At 42.2% G+C, this 19,224-nt stretch overlaps 1 protein-coding gene across 3 annotated transcripts in view; it reads right to left on the bottom strand.

The window, feature by feature from the left end:
• LOC112107419 (metastasis-associated protein MTA1) overlaps positions 1-19,224 on the bottom strand; it is a 160,933-nt gene that overhangs the window by 73,803 nt on the left and 67,906 nt on the right. For all 3 annotated transcript variants that reach the window (XM_026656152.1, XM_026656150.1, XM_026656151.1), the window contains exons 4-10: positions 16,848-16,974; positions 16,613-16,676; positions 10,188-10,305; positions 6,743-6,845; positions 3,542-3,641; positions 1,177-1,365; positions 734-808 (exon numbers count right to left, since the gene is read on the bottom strand). In XM_026656152.1, the coding sequence (XP_026511937.1) occupies positions 734-808; positions 1,177-1,365; positions 3,542-3,641; positions 6,743-6,845; positions 10,188-10,305; positions 16,613-16,676; positions 16,848-16,974 (776 nt within the window). The remainder of the gene's footprint in view (positions 1-733; positions 809-1,176; positions 1,366-3,541; positions 3,642-6,742; positions 6,846-10,187; positions 10,306-16,612; positions 16,677-16,847; positions 16,975-19,224) is intronic.

Here is a 19,224-nt window from a genome sequence, read left to right on the forward strand (position 1 = left end):
TTCCTTTGCAACTAACCTTTCTGCCACTCTACCCAACTCTTACAGCTAGTTTTCAGTAACCAGATTTCTACAGAACCCATTTTTATGTTTCTGTATTGTATTCTATTTAAGGGATCACCTTATCTTCACAGTTAGACAAAGATGGATGAAATGAGCGCAACTAGTGGCCAAAACTGTCTGGTAAGTGTGTGGGTTAAGGAATGCCAGGCATCAACCTCCTCCCACAATACTCTGACTGCACGGAACCACCTCCATATGAACAGCAAGCACTTTGCCTCTTCATGGCTCCCAGACTGGAGAACCGAGGTAAGGAACAGTCAAGGGAGGGCTGTTTTACACAGCATCCTCCTCTCACACAGAAATTCCTGGGTAAGTTCCTGCTAAAATTAATGCTGACCTTAAATACAGCAATATACAAGATTTTAGTTTTGTTCCCCTTCCCACACTTTTGAGACAAATTCCAAAGAGTCATTTGAAAGCTCCTCTAACATAGACAGGAAATTATGGGGCATACATGATAGGAACACACATGGCAACCCCACATATTTCCCAGACTTCTATATGATGGCTGAAGAATTCTGTTGCAAGGGAGATATTTCTAGTGCTTTGGAGCACTGTGAAATCCACCTGCTGGACTGATTCCCAAGGGGAAGTTCAAAGCATCAATACTCCTCCTTTAAAGACAAAAGCAGCTCCTTTTAAAATTCAATGGGCTGTGCTGAATCTCTCTTACCTGCTGAACATATCTATCTGTAGTTTTCCACATGTAGTAATATTCTATTATGCTGGTTAAGGACTTCCATGGAAGCTAGGGATATGAAGAAAAAGCCACAGTCATCACAAGAAGCTGGTGTCTCATTGAAATTCACAAGAATCTTTTGACAGAAGCCTTTCAGCTAAGTGTTTTATAGACTATAATTCCTCCTAACAGAGAAGCCAGTCAGTGCCTGTTAGAGGCACCAACCATTCTTGGTGGCCATATAAAATAAATGCCTTTCAAGTACAGTGCCTTCACTTCAGAAATGGGGCGGAGGGTAGGTAAAATCATGCTGTGCTGGCTCCACTTCAGGCCATTGAAGGAACAAAAGGCCAAGTGCCACTCTAGCTCAGACTCTGTTTGAGATGAAGTCCCAGAGCAGAGCACAATTAAATTGCACAGCCTCAATTTATACTTACAAAATCTTGTTGAATGTCAGTGAAGTCTTTTCCATATTTTTCCAGTGCTTCCTCAAAGAGATTTGCCTCAGAAGCAGACCACTCTTCCATTTCATCCCTACACAGGACTGGCCCACCCTGTGGCACAAGGGCAGAGATCGCCTTGGAAATGTCATAGACATTTCTGTGCAAAGTGTCCATAGCGTGGAACTAAACAGAAGTTTAAAAAATAAAATTAACAAAAGATGGGCATACAAATAGTAAAACGCTTAGAAATGAAACCAGTGACAAGAATCAGATGTGTTATACATATCCCACATGCTGTAATTGTGGGGGCAAAATATTCCACTACTATACATTAGTAAGAACTTCCCCAGTCCTAGACTGACCATTCACTACTAGTAAATGGATGCGATGGTCATCTAGTAATGGCGCTTTTTTGGAAAAGTTGATCCCACGCATCCACAATTTCTACTCATCTACTCCCAAGCAGTAATCTGATTCAGTCACTAGATGTAAAAACCTAATGAAATGGTACAATCATAGAAACTGCAAATGGGAAAGCCCTGTTAGATTCCATCCATGGATGAAGCAGGCCTTTGAGGACATGACACACAAACTCAAATTTATTGTGCATCTTCTTTTACTCACAATCAATAACAACTACATTACAAAAAAAAAAAAACATATCAATGCACCTTACTAACTGCAACCTAATATAGAACCAAAAATCCCTTAAAAACAGTTGAAGTTCCAAAGTGCAAACACCACCCCAATCAAAACCACACCAACTAGGGCAGAGTTAAGCTTGTCTGTGGTTGATAACTGATGATTTGCTTGGGGTAGGGATGTGATGAGCGAGAGAGATGATACAGGGTGAAGGCTTTACTCTATTTCCGGTGGTTTTAAGTTACAGGTTATTTGCCCGTAGGAACCTTAACTGTTCTTATAGTTTTGTGCATTATGGATTTATTCTACAGTGCTTTGTCCTGTTCAGTTGAAATGATCCAAGCACTGGGGCTTCCAATATTTTCCTTTGGAGACTCTTCAACAAGTTCATGCATCTCGCTGTCAGGAAGTTGAAACACAGCTTGAATTTTCCTTTTTGTCTCATTAAATACTAATCATTGTGATATAAGTAACGTTTTACAATACCACCACTTTGTGAACTTTATTATAAATAGAGCCCTACTAAATTCACGGCCCATTTTGGTCAATTTCATGGTCACAGGATTTTAAAAATCATAAATTTCATGATTTCAGCTATTTAAATCTGAAATTTCAGGTGGTGTAACTGTAGGGGTCTTGACCCAAAAAGGACCTCAAAAAGAGGTCTCAAGGTTATTGTAGGGGGGGGTTGCGGTATGGCTACCCTTACATCTGTGCTGCTGCTGACAGTGGTGCTGCCTTCAGAGCTGGTCAGCTGGAGAGCGGTGGCTGCTAGCTGGGAGCCCAGCTCTGAAGGCAGAACCGCCACCAGCAGCAGCACAGAAGTAAGGATGGCATAGTATGGTATTGCCACTTTTACTTCTGCGCTGCTGCCTGCAAAGCTGGGCTCTCAGTCAGCAGCCGCCACTCACCAGCCACCCAGCTCTGAAGGCAGCAGCGCAGAAGTAAGAGTGGCATGGTATGGTATTGCCACCCTTACTTCTGTGCTGCTGCTGGCGGGGCACTGCCTTCAGAGCTGGGCACCTGGCCAACAGCCGCCGCTCTCCAGTTGCCCAGCTCTGAAGGCAGCTCAGAAATAAGGGTGGCAATACTGTTACCCCCCTAAAATAACCTTGCCACCCCCCTGCTACTCCCTTTTGGGTCAGGACCCCCAATTTGAGAAACGCTGGTCTCCCCTGTGAAATCTATATAGTATAGGGTAAAAGTACACAAAAGACCAGATTTCACAGTCTGTGACGCATTTTTCACGGCTGTGAATTTGGTAGGGCCCTAGTTATAAATAACTCAATATAGAGAAGGAACAAGCTGTACTGAAATTTAGCAAACACTAGTAGGGAACAATATATTTGATAGCCAAGTTTTCTGTTCTGATCTTTTTCACCCATTGATGGCTAGAATATTCCCTGATTTTTTTGGAATTGATCAGATGCAGTGTTCCAAAGCTATCATGTTACACACAGCCAACTAATCTGTTGTTTTCAAGACAGCTACTTAGTGTGTGTACCACAGGAGATGACTGAGAAGCACTGGGCAGAAAACATTGCAATAAAATTCAAAAAAGGTTGGCAGTAATCTAATTGCAGCATTTACCTAATTGTACCTTTACAAAAGCAGTAGCTGAATCTCAATCACAATCCACCTGCCCATCCTTCCATGTGCCTATTGCCGTAGCAGAGGTGCATATTTTACATTTCTCTCAAAATCCTCTTAATCTTACCAGTGTGATGTCCCTGGAAGCTGCAGCAGCACTCATGTGCAAACTTGGCTGTCTGACAGAACTACTGCAGTCTAGGGCCCGGGCAAATGTACCAACAGAGCTGAAAAGGATTAAGAGAACATTAACCTTGCATGCAAAGTGAATACAGGAAAATCCACACACACGATTTCTGAGGCTAGCAGGCTCACAGTGAACAGCTCTGGCATTCATCTCCATTACTTTGTGTCTCCATTACTTCATATCAGGACTTACTGTTATGTTCTGGCTCTGAGCCAGAGAGGCCTTTCATCACATGGCTTGCTATTACATATGCTTCATTCTGCTTAGATCACAGGGCCCTAAATTACGTTCATGCATGCATAGCAGAAAGCACAAGGAGAGAGAGAAACTCTCGAGGATCACATTGGGACACATCCTTCTCTCCCCACCCCTCAAGAGATATGGATAGGTCAGCCTTGAACTTGGAAACCTGATCTACATCAAGTTTCAGGCACATCAAAACCTTTCCATGAAGATAAGAGCAGTTTTTAATTAACTGAAGGCACAAAGGAGAAGAGATAGCTGCCAAGATAACAGGTGGAAGGAGGAACAGCAGTGATCCAATTATCATTCCTCTAAGAAAGTTTCAGAAGACAATCTATTCACATTTAAACAGTTTCACATTCTGCAATGTATGTCATACATGCATAGTTTTGGGGGAGAGGGGTGGCGGTGGAGAAAGATAGCAATCCAACTCTTCATGCCAGCCTCTCCAGCTTACCATGCCCATTATACAAAAACTCATTAGGCCCCCTAAAGTCCCCTGACCTTCCTCATTCCCAGCCTTCACCATATCCATATTCACCACTTGTCACACCCAGCTTGTCAGGTCTTTCCAAATTTCTCAGATATATCAACGGGTGGGAGTCTTGGCAAGAAGCATATTTTTTAATATATTATATATAAAAATATAAATAAATAAATAAATAAATAAATAAATAAATAAATAAAGGGTGTGCTCCCTTTTTTCCTCATCTGCCTCCCCTTATTCCCCACCAGCTGTTACTCCCCAATTATCTGTTCTCAATTTTCCTCCCTCTCACTATTCCAGTAGAATCCACTGTGATGTGTCCAAGGCACTAGCTTTAATAAGTTTTGCTTCTCTACTCACACACCTCAAAGAAAGTAGAAATGCTGTGGGAGAATCAACACAAAACTTACTAAAGCCAATGAATTCCACAGTGAATTCATCTTAGCTCAGCCACAACGCACAGGACTAGAAAGGGTATGTCTAGATAAGGAAAAACATGTTAGCCAACAACAAACAAGCATTAGCTAACCCTGACATTTTCTGTAGTATAGATACAAGCTAACATTTTTACTTCAACTTAGCCAACTGAGGTCAACCCTTGGCTCCCCAGTAGGTCTGAGCAGTCAGTCAATCTAGCACTTTAAGCTCTCTCAAACTGGACAAGCAAAAATTGCTAGTCATTTTTTAAAATATTGATGAAAGTTCCCTTCAATGGCACATTCAAGAATCAGAAAAATAAACCATTTTGTGCACTTGAGATGAGTATGAGCCCTTTCCATCTTGCTTCTTAACAATATTTGGCATTTTATTTTAGAAGAATTATTTCCCTTTACTATTTCACTTCACACACTCATTTGTTCCCTACTATGTCCTTCAACAGCATCTTACTCAACATGCTAAATTCCTTCATTGATGCTTTTTCTTCTTGCATGTGATAACTGCATCAAATGGGGTCCACTCTATAAGTCCTTCAGTCCAAAGAGCGCTCTTCAATGCCATATCCTCTATCACACCATATGCTAACATGTCTTCCTTTATGACATCCCACTATTTTGTTTTGAGTTGGCCTCTTTTTCTTTCAGTCTTGATCTGTTAGATGCTTATCCACATACTTGTCAGGACTGCATTTTACATGACCAAACCATGTGAACCTGCACTCCCTCATTTTTTCCATTTATGAGTGTTACTTTGAGCTTGTCTCCTACATCCTCATGTGGACTCTCTTGTTTACACCGCTCATCCATCTCAACATTCGTATTTCTGTGGATGCGATCATTTGCTCATTTTTCTTCTTTGTTGCCCAATACTTCCAGCCATACTTTCAAACTGGATGGACCACAATTCTATAGATTTTCCCTTTTAATCTTATTGGTATCTTCCTGTCACATATTACACCACTTCTCTCTCTCTCTCAATTTGAGCCAAGCATTTATTATCCAAGCTCTAATTTCACCGTCCTTTTACCCAGAGTCTGGAGCCCATATACTTGAAACTTTGCGTTTTTGGCATTGTCTGCCCACCTAGTTTCAACCATTATTCTTCAGTGTTCACATTATTCACATTCACAGTACTTTTTTTTCCTCCTCTGCTAATTTTGCATCCATTCTCTCTCCAACACGTCTCCATTTATCAAGATCCTCTTCTAAACTATATTTCCCCTCACTGCAAAGAAGGACACAGGAGGGAGGGACAGCTCAGTGGTTGGCGCATTGGCCTGCTAAACCCAGGGTTGTGAGTCCTTGAGGGGGCCACTTACGGATCTGGGGCAAAAATCAGTACTTGGTCCTGCTAGTGAAGGCAGGGAGCTGGACCCAATGACCTTTCAGGGTCCCTTCCAGTTCTATGAGATAGGTATATCTCCATATATTTTTATATTTATATCATCTGCAAACAACATGCATCAAGGTGTCTTCATGCTCCTTGCAAGGGTACCAGGATGAGTAATGAGATCAATGTACATTTTCAACATCTACTAACTGTACAGATTTTGAAGATTTTGCCCAAAAATAAATTGCATCTACATAATCTAGCAATGCTATTTGAAAACCCTTACCCCACTCCCATCAAAATGTTAAAATAGGTATTTCAGTAACCTCCCAGGATACGGTTGTCCATAATTCCTGTATTTTGTTTGCATTTTCTGTCTCAGATTGGGAACAACAATTCAGTCTCATATCTTGCACTTCAAGTCACATACCCCATTTAGGCAAGCGAAACACATCTTTTTTTAAAAAGGAGCAAGTGAACCAGCAACCAAAAAAGTTCATACCAGGAGAGAGAGAGAGAACATGAACATTGGGTTCGGGATAGGAGAAGGTAAAACAAGAAATCACCACCAAAATTTACAAAAAAGGAAAAAAAAGTTAAAGTTCTTTAGTTTTTTCCCCCCAAGGAAAGCCAAATTTTCTTACCGTGCTACCACCAAGAACTGGTCTATCTGTTTGTCTATTAGCGGATTAAATGCTTCCCAAACTTTTGTTTCAAGTTTTGATTGATCTCTTCCATCTTCTTCACCTGGTTGAAATGCAAGTTAGAAATGTTTTGGCATAGCAGCTTTCAGAAAGAATAAAAGTGTTTTTCTTCTGTATTTCATCTCACCCAAAAAATATGTAACTGCCAGGCCCTTGGTCTATTAAAGCACATTATCTTGCTGTTTGTGTGGCCGTGGCAGGAAAACCTTTCACCCAAAGCCTTTCACCCAGTCTGAACAACTTTTTCACCGTCATGCAGAAAAAGTTGGCCTATATACTTAGGGCTGGTCTACACCCAGCCGCTAGTTCGGTGGCTGGGGATCAAAGTTCTGGGTTCGACTTATCGCGTCTGGTCTGGACGCGATAAGTCGAACCAGGAAGTGCTCGCCGTCGACTGCGGTACTCCAGCTCGGCGAGAGGAGTACCGCGGAGTCGATGGGGAGCCTGCCTGCCGCATGTGGACCGCGTCTGAACCGCGGTAAGTTCGAACTAAGGTATGTCGACTTCAGCTACGTTATTCACGTAGCTGAAGTTGCGTACCTTAGTTCGACTTGGGGGGTTAGTGTAGACCAGGCCTTAGTGTGTTATGTCTATAGAAAGATATTGCATACTTTAATATTTTTTAAACAAAAACGTACTCTTAAATACAATCACTATCTTCCATTCTAAAAATGACCCAAGCAACCCCTGGAAATACTAGGAAGTTCATGCTGCAGCATAAAGTTGAAACATACCATGTGATTGACAATGATACCAGAATGCTGAGAAATTGGGATCTTTCCACACAGTATGCGTCTGACGAATTGGGTATTCACCCACGAAAGCTCAAGCTCCAATATGTCTGTTAGTCTATAAGGTGCCACAAGACTCTTTGCCACTTTTTACAGATCCAGACTAACACGGCTTCCCCTCTGATACTCCGCAGAGTATGAGTATCATACTCATTTGGCCATTAAATACATTTTTAAATGCACACCTTCATTGTGATTCTTCCTTCACTTCACCTCCACTTTAAGGCTTGCCACATTTTACAGTCTCTATATTAGTGTACCTCTTTTTCCCTCTATTAAACCTTTTACTTCCACCTTCCCTGTGTCATTTGCCCCACTGTTCCCCCACAATTTTTACCTTTCTTCCTCCCATTCTTTTTTCTCTCCCCTCATCCCAAACACTCTCTCCAGTCCCCCAAAATCCACAACTCCTCCTCACACAGCAGCCCCAGCAATACACAATTAATCAGCTGATCGGGGGGGGGGGGGGGCAGAGTGGAGCTGTATGAAGGACATCAGAACACTGTTGGGCAAATCTTTTCCTCGACCATCTTCCCTCTCTATAGTTTCTTCTCTTCCCAGCCCAGCGAACATTGGCTTCCCTTTTATTCTCTACAGAAGATCTGAAGATTCTTCTTCCGCCTAGCCCTGTCTTCCCAATGTGTGGAAAGGGTGGTCCATAAAGGTTAACTCTTCCTCCTGTAATGTTTGGAGGCTAGTCCAGTTGCAGCTGAAACATGCCAGTTTCCCAAGCAGAGAAAATAGAAACCCTGATCTGTGATCCACCCTCTTCTGCCTGGTCTAAAACTAAGCTAGATAATGTCAGCAACGCACAGATCAAAGCACCAATGTTACTGCACACCTCTGGCCAGAAGAACAGCACAATCAGAAGATTTGATGGAGATCCTTGTACTGTGGTTCGCAGCTGTTCCCCCTCTGGAGAAGGGAAGGCACCCCCCAGAGGCGCGCGCGAGAAAGAAAGAACGAGAACTGGAGGGGATAAGAGTGAATATCTGTTTGCTTCCCCTCCTTCAGGGCCTGAGAGTGTCGGAAAGCAAAGATCCCCAGAGCTCCAGCTCCCTCTTTCCTTGGGCTTGCAGGAAAAGGGACAATGATTCCTACAGTTCTCCCTCTCCCTTACATGCATCAGGAGTCAGCAGTAAATCCCCACAATTTTCTTTGTCCTGGAACACAGTTCATGCCAGCAAATCCTTAATCGCTCCTGCTCTATAAGTGAGAGTTCCAGCATCACAAGTTTGCAGATGACACTAAACTGGGAGGAGTGGTAGATACCCTGGAGGGTAGGGATAGGATACAGAGGGACCTGGACAAATTAGAGGATTGGGCCGAAAGAAATCTGATGAGGTTCAACAAGGACAAGTGCAGAGTCCACACTTAGGATGGAAGAATCCCATGCACTACTACAGACTAGGGACCCAACGGCTAGGCAGCAGTTCTGCAGAGAAGGACCTAGGGGTTACAGTGGACGAAAAGCTGGATATATGAGTCGACAGCGTGCCCTTGTTGCCAAGAAGGCTAACGGTATTTTGGGCTGTATGAGTAAGGCATTGCCAGCAAATAGAGGGACGTGATCATTACCCTCTATTCGACATTGGTGAGGCCTCATCTGGAGTACTGTGTCCAGTTTTGGGCCTGACACTACAAAAAGGATGTGGAAAAATTAGAAAGAGTCCAGTGGAGGGCAACAAAAATGATTAAGGGGATGGAGCACATGATTTATGAGGAGAGGCTGAGGAAACTGGGATTGTTTAGTCTGCAGAAGAGAAGAATGAGGGGGGATTTGATAGCTGCTTTCAACTACCTGAAAGGGAGTTCCAAAGAGGATGGATCTATACTGTCCTCAGTGGTACCAGATGACAGAACAAGGAGTAATGGTCTCAAGTTGCAGTGGGGGAGGTTTAGGTTGGATATTAGGAAAAACTTTTTCACTAGGAGGGTGGTGAAGCACTGGAATGGGTTACCTAGGGAGGTGGTGGAATCTCCTTCCTTAATGGTTTTTAAGGTCAGGCTTGACAAAGCCCTGGCTGGGATGATTTAGTTGGGGATCGGTCCTGCTTTGAGCAGGGGATTGGACTAGATGACCTCCTGAGGTCCCTTCCAACCCTGATATGCTATGATTCTATGATCTCAGCCAAAAGTGATGGGTGGTTAGATGGCTGTTGGGAGTGGGCACCCAGGAGTAATGGGCAGACAGTATTTAATGGGTGATTGGTTGGGAAGGACCCTTGGTGTGAGGAGAGGGTTGATTCAGAACACAAAAACACCTTTCATGTGCGTGGTGAAAATTTGGGCTCCCCAAGGCAAATCTCAATTAAATAAAAGAATAGGTTCAGAGGGAACCAATTAATCCAATTTGTTGCAACAGCTTTCATGACCTGGACAACTGCCCACTTGAGCTTGGACTGAAACCCAACTAATTGCCTTCAGCTGGTAACACCACATTAGCCTCTAAGAAACCAGGACATAGTCCCCACCATGTGACCTAGAAGTGAAAGAGTCCATAACCCATGAGCCAACAGTCCATTTAAAAAAAAAAAAAAAAGCCATTTTCAACATGGTATCTTGACAATTCTAATGAAAATCATGGAAATTACCCTCTTTTAATAAGTCTGTTATATCTGCCTGGTATCTGTTTCCAACGCGAATCTCTCCTTTATCAGCCAGGAGAGTCTTTTGTTGTGGATCATACACTAGTGAATAAAAGAAGAAATCCTAAAAATAAAACAAAGACAAAAGGCAAGCAACATTATTAACGTTACTGGTAGCTAGTGGCCAGTTTTTAATTACAGATTTTTTTTTTTTTTTAATCAGGTGGATGAACTATGAACCAAACACCAGTCTTAAAAAACAAAATGAAATAGTATGACTTTCTTCTGAAAATAAAACAGTACTCCTCCCAAATGGTTTCATTTACTTAGGAACACATATACAGTCATTACAGCTAACATGAGCACAATTTCCTCTTGTGTGATACAAATGAGGCTCTGGCACCACAATGACCAACATCCCAGAACAAAGTGACACATACACAGTATAAGGATCTAAACAAAACCATTAAAATTAATACCCTATGGTGGTGAATTCTCCTCCTCTTGCAGGAGACTACACCACATGGCACTGCTGAGGCAATTAAAAATGCGACTGTGCCTTGCAATATTCCAGAGAGCAACCAATGAGCCCTTTGGCAGCTACCTACACTGTGAGGGTATGTGGACTCCTCCCACAATATACATTCCTCGCTGCCCATACATAGAGGTGTAGAGGGCAGGGAAAATAAAGCAGTGCTGCTGAATGGCGGTATTGCGCACTCCAGCTCACTTTGAGCCTCAACGGGGGACAATAAGTTGTACAAGCCCAAGAAACGGAAAAAGCCATTGCTAGGTCACAACACACATTCAGCCACATGGTAGACTACTGTAACCTAAAGGCTTACAACTGCAAGTCACTTCTGCTTCTTGAGCCCCACTTGCAGGCGCATCCAGGGTTGACAAGAAAGTATCAGTGAAGTTTTCCCCTTCCCGCTGTATTTCTATTGCTCCAATAATAATGGTATCCAGTTACCAAATCCAAGAACTTTAAACTTTTGAATAGTCTCAATAGCAAGGAAAGAGTCCATCCTGATCTCCTGCAGCAGAGGGAGCACCAATCCTATTTCCACTTTAGACTGAACTCTCCAAGCCTGTTAATAGCCTTATTTTGTGTCTTGCACAGTATGGAGCATGATGCTGGTGCTTAACAAAGGCCTGATCCTAAGCCCCATTCACAAAAATGGGAGCCTTCCCATTGGACTTGAATAGGCATTGGAGCAGGGCCTACATGAATCTGAATGAGAATATTGGGCCTAATTCTCATGCACACTAACGGCGCTTTACATCACTCTGACAGTATAAAGGGGCCGCACTGTGGGTGTAAATGTAATTGATGCCAGAGCCGTGCAAGGCAGCTTTAGTGCTGATGAGAATTAGGCTCATCATCTTGTCAGTTGTAAAACATTTAAGTCAGTATTGTCACAAACAAAAGTAAAAGGGGTTTTTGTTTTGCATCTCTCAGTATTACAAATGCAAGTGTTTTATTTGTGTTTTAGCCCCAGAGTATCCATCTCTAGGGCTGCAGTATATCTAGTGTAACAGTTGTCATTCTCAGGCAGATTGACCAGCAAATACACAAGCAAAGCAATGTAGCATGTCATGCTATCAGCTCAGGAGGCCAGATACTCCAGTCCACTCCTTAAAGCAGTGAGATGGTCAGCGAAGAATACTGCTTGTGCAGATGAACTCTCTTCTAGAGTGAGCTGGTTCTGCCACCTCTGCTGCCACCTACCCTCCACCCCTGCCAATAAGGAAAAGAGGGGACATGTCAACAGTAGGGCATAGGCGGAATGTATGTGCAGAATTCTCTTACAACACAGACTCTAGTTCTGATTTGTAAAGTTTCTTCAGTCAAGATTTTCAAAAATTGGAGTCTAAAGGCTTCTAGCTGTATATTTCAGCACCTAAGTAAACAGACAGATTTTCTGAAGTGCCTTGTAACCATCGCCTCCCATGACCTCTATAGGCAGCATTTGGGTGCTCACCACTTTGGACGATCAGATCTCTGATCCAGAAGCCAACTCCAAGCATCCATTTTTTAAAACTTTAGCTTTGGAAAAAATGGTTTGTCATGTGGGATTTGCATTTTTAGTGTCCTGTTGTAACTCTTCTACATTCCTTTCCCTCTAACAGTAAGTTGGCTACTGTATGTATCGCTGGCTAGAGAATGTAGATATTTACTTACTGAAACTTCCAAACAAATTTCTATTTAAAAAAAAAAAAATCTTTCTATTTCCATTTAGGAAGAAAAACCCAACCCTCTCTACTGTTCTCATCCTTGTTCCCAAAAGAAATATGCCAAGTTCTGTTTTTCTTAAGTTTGGTAGCAGATTCATCAACATAAAAGATCTCAAATACTGAAAATTGTCTTGACTTACGGTCCTTCTCTCAGCCATTAGAAGGAAGCTGGACACCTGGGATCCCTGAGCAAGGTGCAAGGGAGCCTGTTGCCCCAAAGCTGTGGTGCAAAGCCCCTGCCACCTTCCTCCAAGACATTACTAGGAAGAACGCAAGTTCTGCTGTATACTGCTCTTTAAACAGGCTTTTCAAAAAACGACTCCTATGGAATTAAGTTTGTAGCAATGTAGTCTCACTCTTACTGGAGTCCAAATGCAAAGAATACTCCAGGGAAGCTGAGAGTTCCGTAACCTCAAAAGGCCAGCTAGACTCTCCTCACCACCTGGTGGTGGAAGTCACATTAGACCATCTCCAGAAGAGTCAAAATGCTGGAAAAAGTTATATTCAAACCTACATAGGAAATGGCATAGTCCTTTCACAAAGTCTGGGCTCATTTTAGCTGTAAAAACTGTATACACCTCTTTCACAACACTGCTTGAAAGGAAGAAAAGAGAAAATTAAAAATATATAAAATATCATTTATGCTCAACATGTTTAGAAAAAATCAAAATGGATTGCTGGAATTAGAACGGAACTATGAAGAAAATGAGGTGTGGCACATGTGTTCTGAATGTCCCTTTCTGATCCTGACCCCACCCTAATTTGTCAGTAACGTTAGCCAAAGACCAAAGCCAAAGGAATCTACAGAAAAAGTAGGGAAAGAGAAATGGCCAGAAAAAAAAAATGGCTGACATGGACAGGAAAATATTTTGTTGTTTGCAGTGTTATTGTGGCTGTATCGGTCTGAGGATCTTTTACTGGACCAACTTCAGTTGGTGAAAGACACAAGCTTTCAAGCTTGCACAGAGCATGAAGGAATGCCTCTTTCAGTAGCAAAAGTTGGTCCAATAAAAAGATATTCTTCCCCTTCCCCCCCCATCTCTCTAAGGAAAATACAGAAATCAAGAGATGTTGGTCAGTTGGGAATTCGTACCAACTAATCTAAGGTCAGAAACACTAATTAGCTAACTGTCTTGGCAGTCTGTTAACTGGATTTTGCCAGCTCAATTAAAAACACATTTGAAACATACTACAGTTTATTTTTCCTTTTCAGGGCCATTCACAGACTAGTAAGCAGCCTGGGCAGCCACCCATGGCGCAAAGTTCTCCCAGGCTGCTGGACGCATGCTTGCAAGGCAATGAAATAGTTTGGGGACATAAAACATTGCGTGGAGTGGAGGAGGAAGTGTTCTGTGTTCTCATCCCAACCCTCTTTGGGATCAACGACTACAGTAAATTCAGATTCTCCCCCTGGCTTCTCTTCCTTCTTATTTTCCCCCTCTTCCAAATGCAATCTGAACCAGCAGTGGTGTCAGTGCTAGCCTGCCCCAAGGAGTTTAACAAAACCTTCCACTGGAAGGGGTATCTAAGCAAACCTCCGCTACCCAGCTGAAGATCACTTCTGTTTTGCCCATGACCTCCCCCAGAAGTTTAGCCTGTATGTCTCACTTACTACCGGGTACACAGTCCCGGGTCTGACTCCACCTCTCCCAGGAGCAGGCACCACGTGCGGGGGCCAGATTCCAGATCTCTAGGACACTGTTTTTCCTTTTTCAGTGCCATGTTTGAAATTGAAAGTGTAGTTTTCAGGGATAGGGGGAAAAAGGTAAGGAGGTTGAAAGGGACAGGCAGGTATTACACCACCTATTATGAATTTATGGGAGGGCAATTGTCTCCTATTCTCCCCACTCTCTTCAGCCCTTTCTTTTCATTGCTCTCTCCACGCTCCACACCCACACGTTTTCTAAAACTCTCCATTTCTCTCCATCTTCTATGTCTACTAAGTTTGTTAGCACTAAAACAGGTCCTTACTGTGGTAACAGAACACCTTCATGAAACGTCTCTTATTGTGTGAAGTTTCTTCCCAAGATGCCTGCTCAGTTTTAAAAATAGCCAACATCACTCAGCCCAGAATTCTGACAGTTCAAAGGGAAAGTTACCAGGGTTCTAATCCCAGATTTGCACCTGAACTGCTGCATGACTGTGGGCACGTCAGTTCACCTCTGTCTCAGTTTACCCATCTCTATAATAGGGATAAATATACTTCTTTCCTTTGAAAAGTGTCTCAAGATCTGTAGGATGAAGAGCACTAAACAACTAAGTATTATCAAATAATGAAACTAACTAGGCTTTCTAAACTTGCGCTTTCAATTGGCATTTTCTCAGCTACCTGCTGCTGGTGACCATTTTCTGAATTCAGTGGGCCTTGTTTAACACCCTGTCCATTTGGCAGCCTTAGGTGAGACTCGCCATGTTTCTAGTTTAACATTCTGAAAAGAAAATTGAATATTCAGCAAGTAAGTCACTTTTTAAAAAAAATCTTAAACATGAATATCAGATTCAATTTAATTTTCTGACTATTAAACAAGTATTAAAGGAGGTTACAAATGTATTTATAAGGAAGCTTGATCAAGGAACAGATTCTAGTTTACAATCTGCAAGACCTGTTTTGTTTTTTTAAACAAATTAACAGCTGTTGCCATAATGTTTTCAATCAATAGATTTTTCCTGTCTCATACTTATGTAACATTTAAGTCTGCTCAAAGGACATCACCCCCCCTTGCAGATGTTTGTAATACTACTATCATACAAAATTCACTTTTACTTCTCCATATAAATAAAATTTAAAAAAAACTTGCTAATAATCTCTGAAACGAAGCTCCCAGACTGTCAGGTCAAATTCCAACAAGATTGCTGACACCAGTGGGCAGCTCAGAGATGTCAATTGTAACTAAAATTAAACACACATAAATGTGTTAATATAAGATTACGGCTGCACAGTTTAAATTCACAAAAATACCAGAAAGTAAGGACCAAGGCCTAAATCTTAAGGAGATACTAGTGGTTTGGGATGCCCCAATTTTTAGGTGTTCAGTTGGAGACATCTTTAACAGGCCCGACATCCAGAGGGTGGGTGCTTGACATTTCCTGAAAGTCAATCTGGATAACCAAAAATTGAGTCACTATCAAAAATGTAGGCCTAGGGTTCCAATATAATGTTAATTCAGACAACTTAAATAGCTTCTATATCCTATGATGTATATATCCTACAGCATCAATAATATAATAAGAGGTGCATTTAAATCAGAAAAATAAGAATATAAAATTTTCAGTGTGCACAATGACAAACTGTCTTTGCATCCATCAGGCTAGAAAGGGAGAGTATGTGCACGAACATCATAGAAGAGATGAGGCTCCAATGACCTCTGCTAAAACTTCAGCAGATGTCCACTGAGTTTGTTCACAAGTAATTTTCCAATTGTCTAAAATCTTTGTTCTCTCTTTCCCAGGCTTACTAGAGCACATGCTCCTCGTTAAGGAGAATGGATAAAGATTTTGAAGGAGTCTCACTACTACTGAAAGTCTAATCCTAGCTTCAAGTCTGACGCTTTAGCAGTTATGCTGTTGCATTAAAAATAGATTGGTTAGAAAAAAAATTAATTTATGAATGGATCCAAAAAAAGGGGGGGGGGGAAATGGGGGTATTCCCCCCCACACTTTCCTATAACTCAAGAATAGATTTGATTGAGTCTTCCAGAAATTAACTTTGAAGAGATACCAACCAAAATTTCAGCCTCAGTAGATAGTTCTAGAAAATGACCTTGCAAAAATAGGGCAAACTGTTTTGCAGTCTCAACTATAATAGTTGCTAACAGTAACTTCTATTACATATTTCAGTTTATTCCTGTCAACAGGTGAACCTTAATCTTTGAACTTTCAGACTGCTGGGCTGACAAAATAAGTATGGTTTTCTTTATAGGAGGAGGAATGGTTTAGTGTTGTCACAAATATATATTTAAACAATGGGCTTTGCTTGCTAGAGCAACAAAAAATTTTACAGCAAAATGAAAATTGCAGAACCAGACAATTTTATTGACCTTAATGTTTTTTAGTGGCCCTGACAACACCCAGTGAACTTCAGAAATGAGAAAAGAAGAAAACCTCATAATTGGGCTACTTGCAGAAAGCCACCAATACTAAACTGTGGCAAAATAACCCGGTGAAGCTTTGCAATTCGCAAAATGGATTCATACCTCCCGTTCCAGATATGATTTAAGGGATTCTGTCTCATTTAACAGAGTAACGCTGCATTTGCCTCTAAAAAAAGAAAGAAATTACATTTTATGAAAAAAATATATTAAACTTATGATATATACAATGGCATTACTAACTTTTGCATAAAGTTTATTCTTTACACAGGAAGAATACTGGACCAATATTGTACTGTTTCTTCTTGACTAAACAGTTCTAGAAGAATTAAGTCATTACCTTATGTGCGTGGCAGGTAAAGATTCCAGCTGTCGTGAGAGAAACAGTTCTCGATGCCTTAGCTGATGCTTCTGTTTCTCTGGTAAATCAACCATTTCTGGGTTTTCCATCTCTTCTTCCATTTCCCCTAGTTACACAAGGGGGAAAAAAAAAAAAGCTTAATATCACATATTGCAAAAGGTACCTCTTAGCCAATCGGAATGTATTGCCACAAGACCACGATTAAACCATAAATAACCACAATACATGGTACCTAAGCCATTTTCCTCTTTGTCTCTTACTGCTGCAGCCAAGAGCTGCAGCCCATTGAAGTTGGCAGCTCACACCAACCACAGCATTAAGTAGAGTCACAGAACAAGTGTGGAGATGCCAACTAAATGTCTAGGGCCAGCCTTGCCAGCTACTGTAATGGCACTACTAATATCCAACAGCAGGCAGTGCTACCCCGTTTCAATGGCTCTAACCCATAAAATATGGTCATGACCCATTTTACTTTTTGATCCATAATTCTTTGGTACCACAGATATACTGCCCAAATTCACATCTACATGCTAAACTACATCCACGCTGATACGTAACTTATCTGCAAAACAACTGGATCCAGGCAATGTCCCAGTGGGAAATGGTTGCTAGAGGGCACTGTCATTAGTGACATCATCTTTCACTTATGTTAGATACGGCATTTGGAGTCAAACTACTCTAGGAAAGGGCACAGCATCCAATCATGAGAGGCTGCAGAAGAGGAAATTTTTCCCTCTACGGAATTCAGAGCAGCTTCTGCATTCGTCATGGGAGAATTTTTGGATTGTAGCAGACTGAGCTGTTAAATCTTGTATATAACAAAAACTCTTTACACTACTACTCTCAAAAAAAAAAAAAAAGTTGAGCAATATTATGCCTGCAGCTTTCTCCAACAGTTGTTACCAAGAAATATTCCTTCATCCCTCCCTACTCTTAGAATTTACATGCACAAATCTGACTGCTGTATAGAAACATTGCACACTCAAAAATTTTAGTAATTTATAATCCTCAAAATTATCCCAAACCAAGGCAAATATAAAGGGAATATCTTAATTTTGTAAAATGTTAAGTTGCACACTTGGTTTTAAACCGGCCATTCTGCTAAAGAGACTAGCAAAAATCACATGCCTCTCAGATTCTATACAGTTTATTTCACTTTATTTTACCATTCTGAAACAAGAGCTGGTGTTTTATATACCCATCGAGTAAGCTTCTCTAATGAGAAAGGAAAATGCAATAGTAGCATAATTAAACCAGGAGTGTAATAGTTATTACACTACATAAGCTGTTAAACATACAGCAGTGGGCATTTATACCAGAGGTGGCCAAACTACAGCCCGCGGGCCACATCCAGCCCGCAGGATTGTCCTGCCCGGCCCTTGAGCTCCCGGCCGGGGAGTCTAGCCCTGGCCCCTCCCCCGCAGCTATGCCGCCGCACGGGCAGTGCTCTGGGCAGCTGGGTTGCACGCTCCTGCCAAGCAGTGCGGCAACGTGTCTGCCTCCGGCCAGACAGCGCAGCTGCCAGACATGCTGCTCTGAGCAGCATGGTAAGGGGGATCGGGGGGTTGGATAAGCAGCGGGTGGTCCCGGGGGGCAGTCAAGGGACAGGGAGCGGCTGGATGGGGCGGAGGTTCTGGGGGGCGGTCAGGGGATGGGGAACATTGGGGGGGGTGAATAAGCATGGGAGTCTCAGGGGGCAGGACTGTGGATAGGGGACGGGGAACGGGGGGGTTGGATAGGCATGGGGTCCCGGGTGGTGGTTAGGGGCAGGGGGGGGTCCTGAGAGGGGGCGATTAGGGGACAAGGACCAAGGGGGATTGAATGGGTCATGGATTCTGAGAGGGGCAGTCGGGGGGAGAGGAAGTGGGAGGGGTCGAATAGGGGGTAGGGGCCAGGCTGTTTGGGGAGGCACAGCCTTCACTACCCGGCCCTCCATACAGTTTTGCAACCCCAATGTGGCCCTCGGGCCAAAAAGTTTGCCCACCCCTGATTTACACTGTAATACTTTCCTAGGAAATGGAACACAGTATTTACATTTGTGTCACAGTTGTATGGTTTCACAATTTATTCACTTAAGTAAACTCTGTTTTAATAGAAAATTCATATAATGGCTGGTGACCCACATTATCAATACACCAGCAGTAATCCATAAACACATCAGCAAGTCATAGGCCAAACTGTTTGAAAACTAGTGAACAGAAAGTATTAAAAGAAAACATGGAAAACCCCCATCATGCTTACATTTGTGTGTGTCTAGAGAACAAGAAATCTGAGCTATTGAAAACCCTCCAATTCTAATTTTCAAAAGCAATATATCCTCATACTAAAAGGCATCTTTTAAAGAGTTTGGAGACAG

The sequence above is a fragment of the Terrapene carolina genome, unplaced genomic scaffold, assembly GCF_002925995.2.
Source record: "Terrapene carolina triunguis isolate 2854851 unplaced genomic scaffold, T_m_triunguis-2.0 Scaffold212, whole genome shotgun sequence".
Lineage (NCBI taxonomy): Eukaryota > Metazoa > Chordata > Testudines > Emydidae > Terrapene > Terrapene triunguis.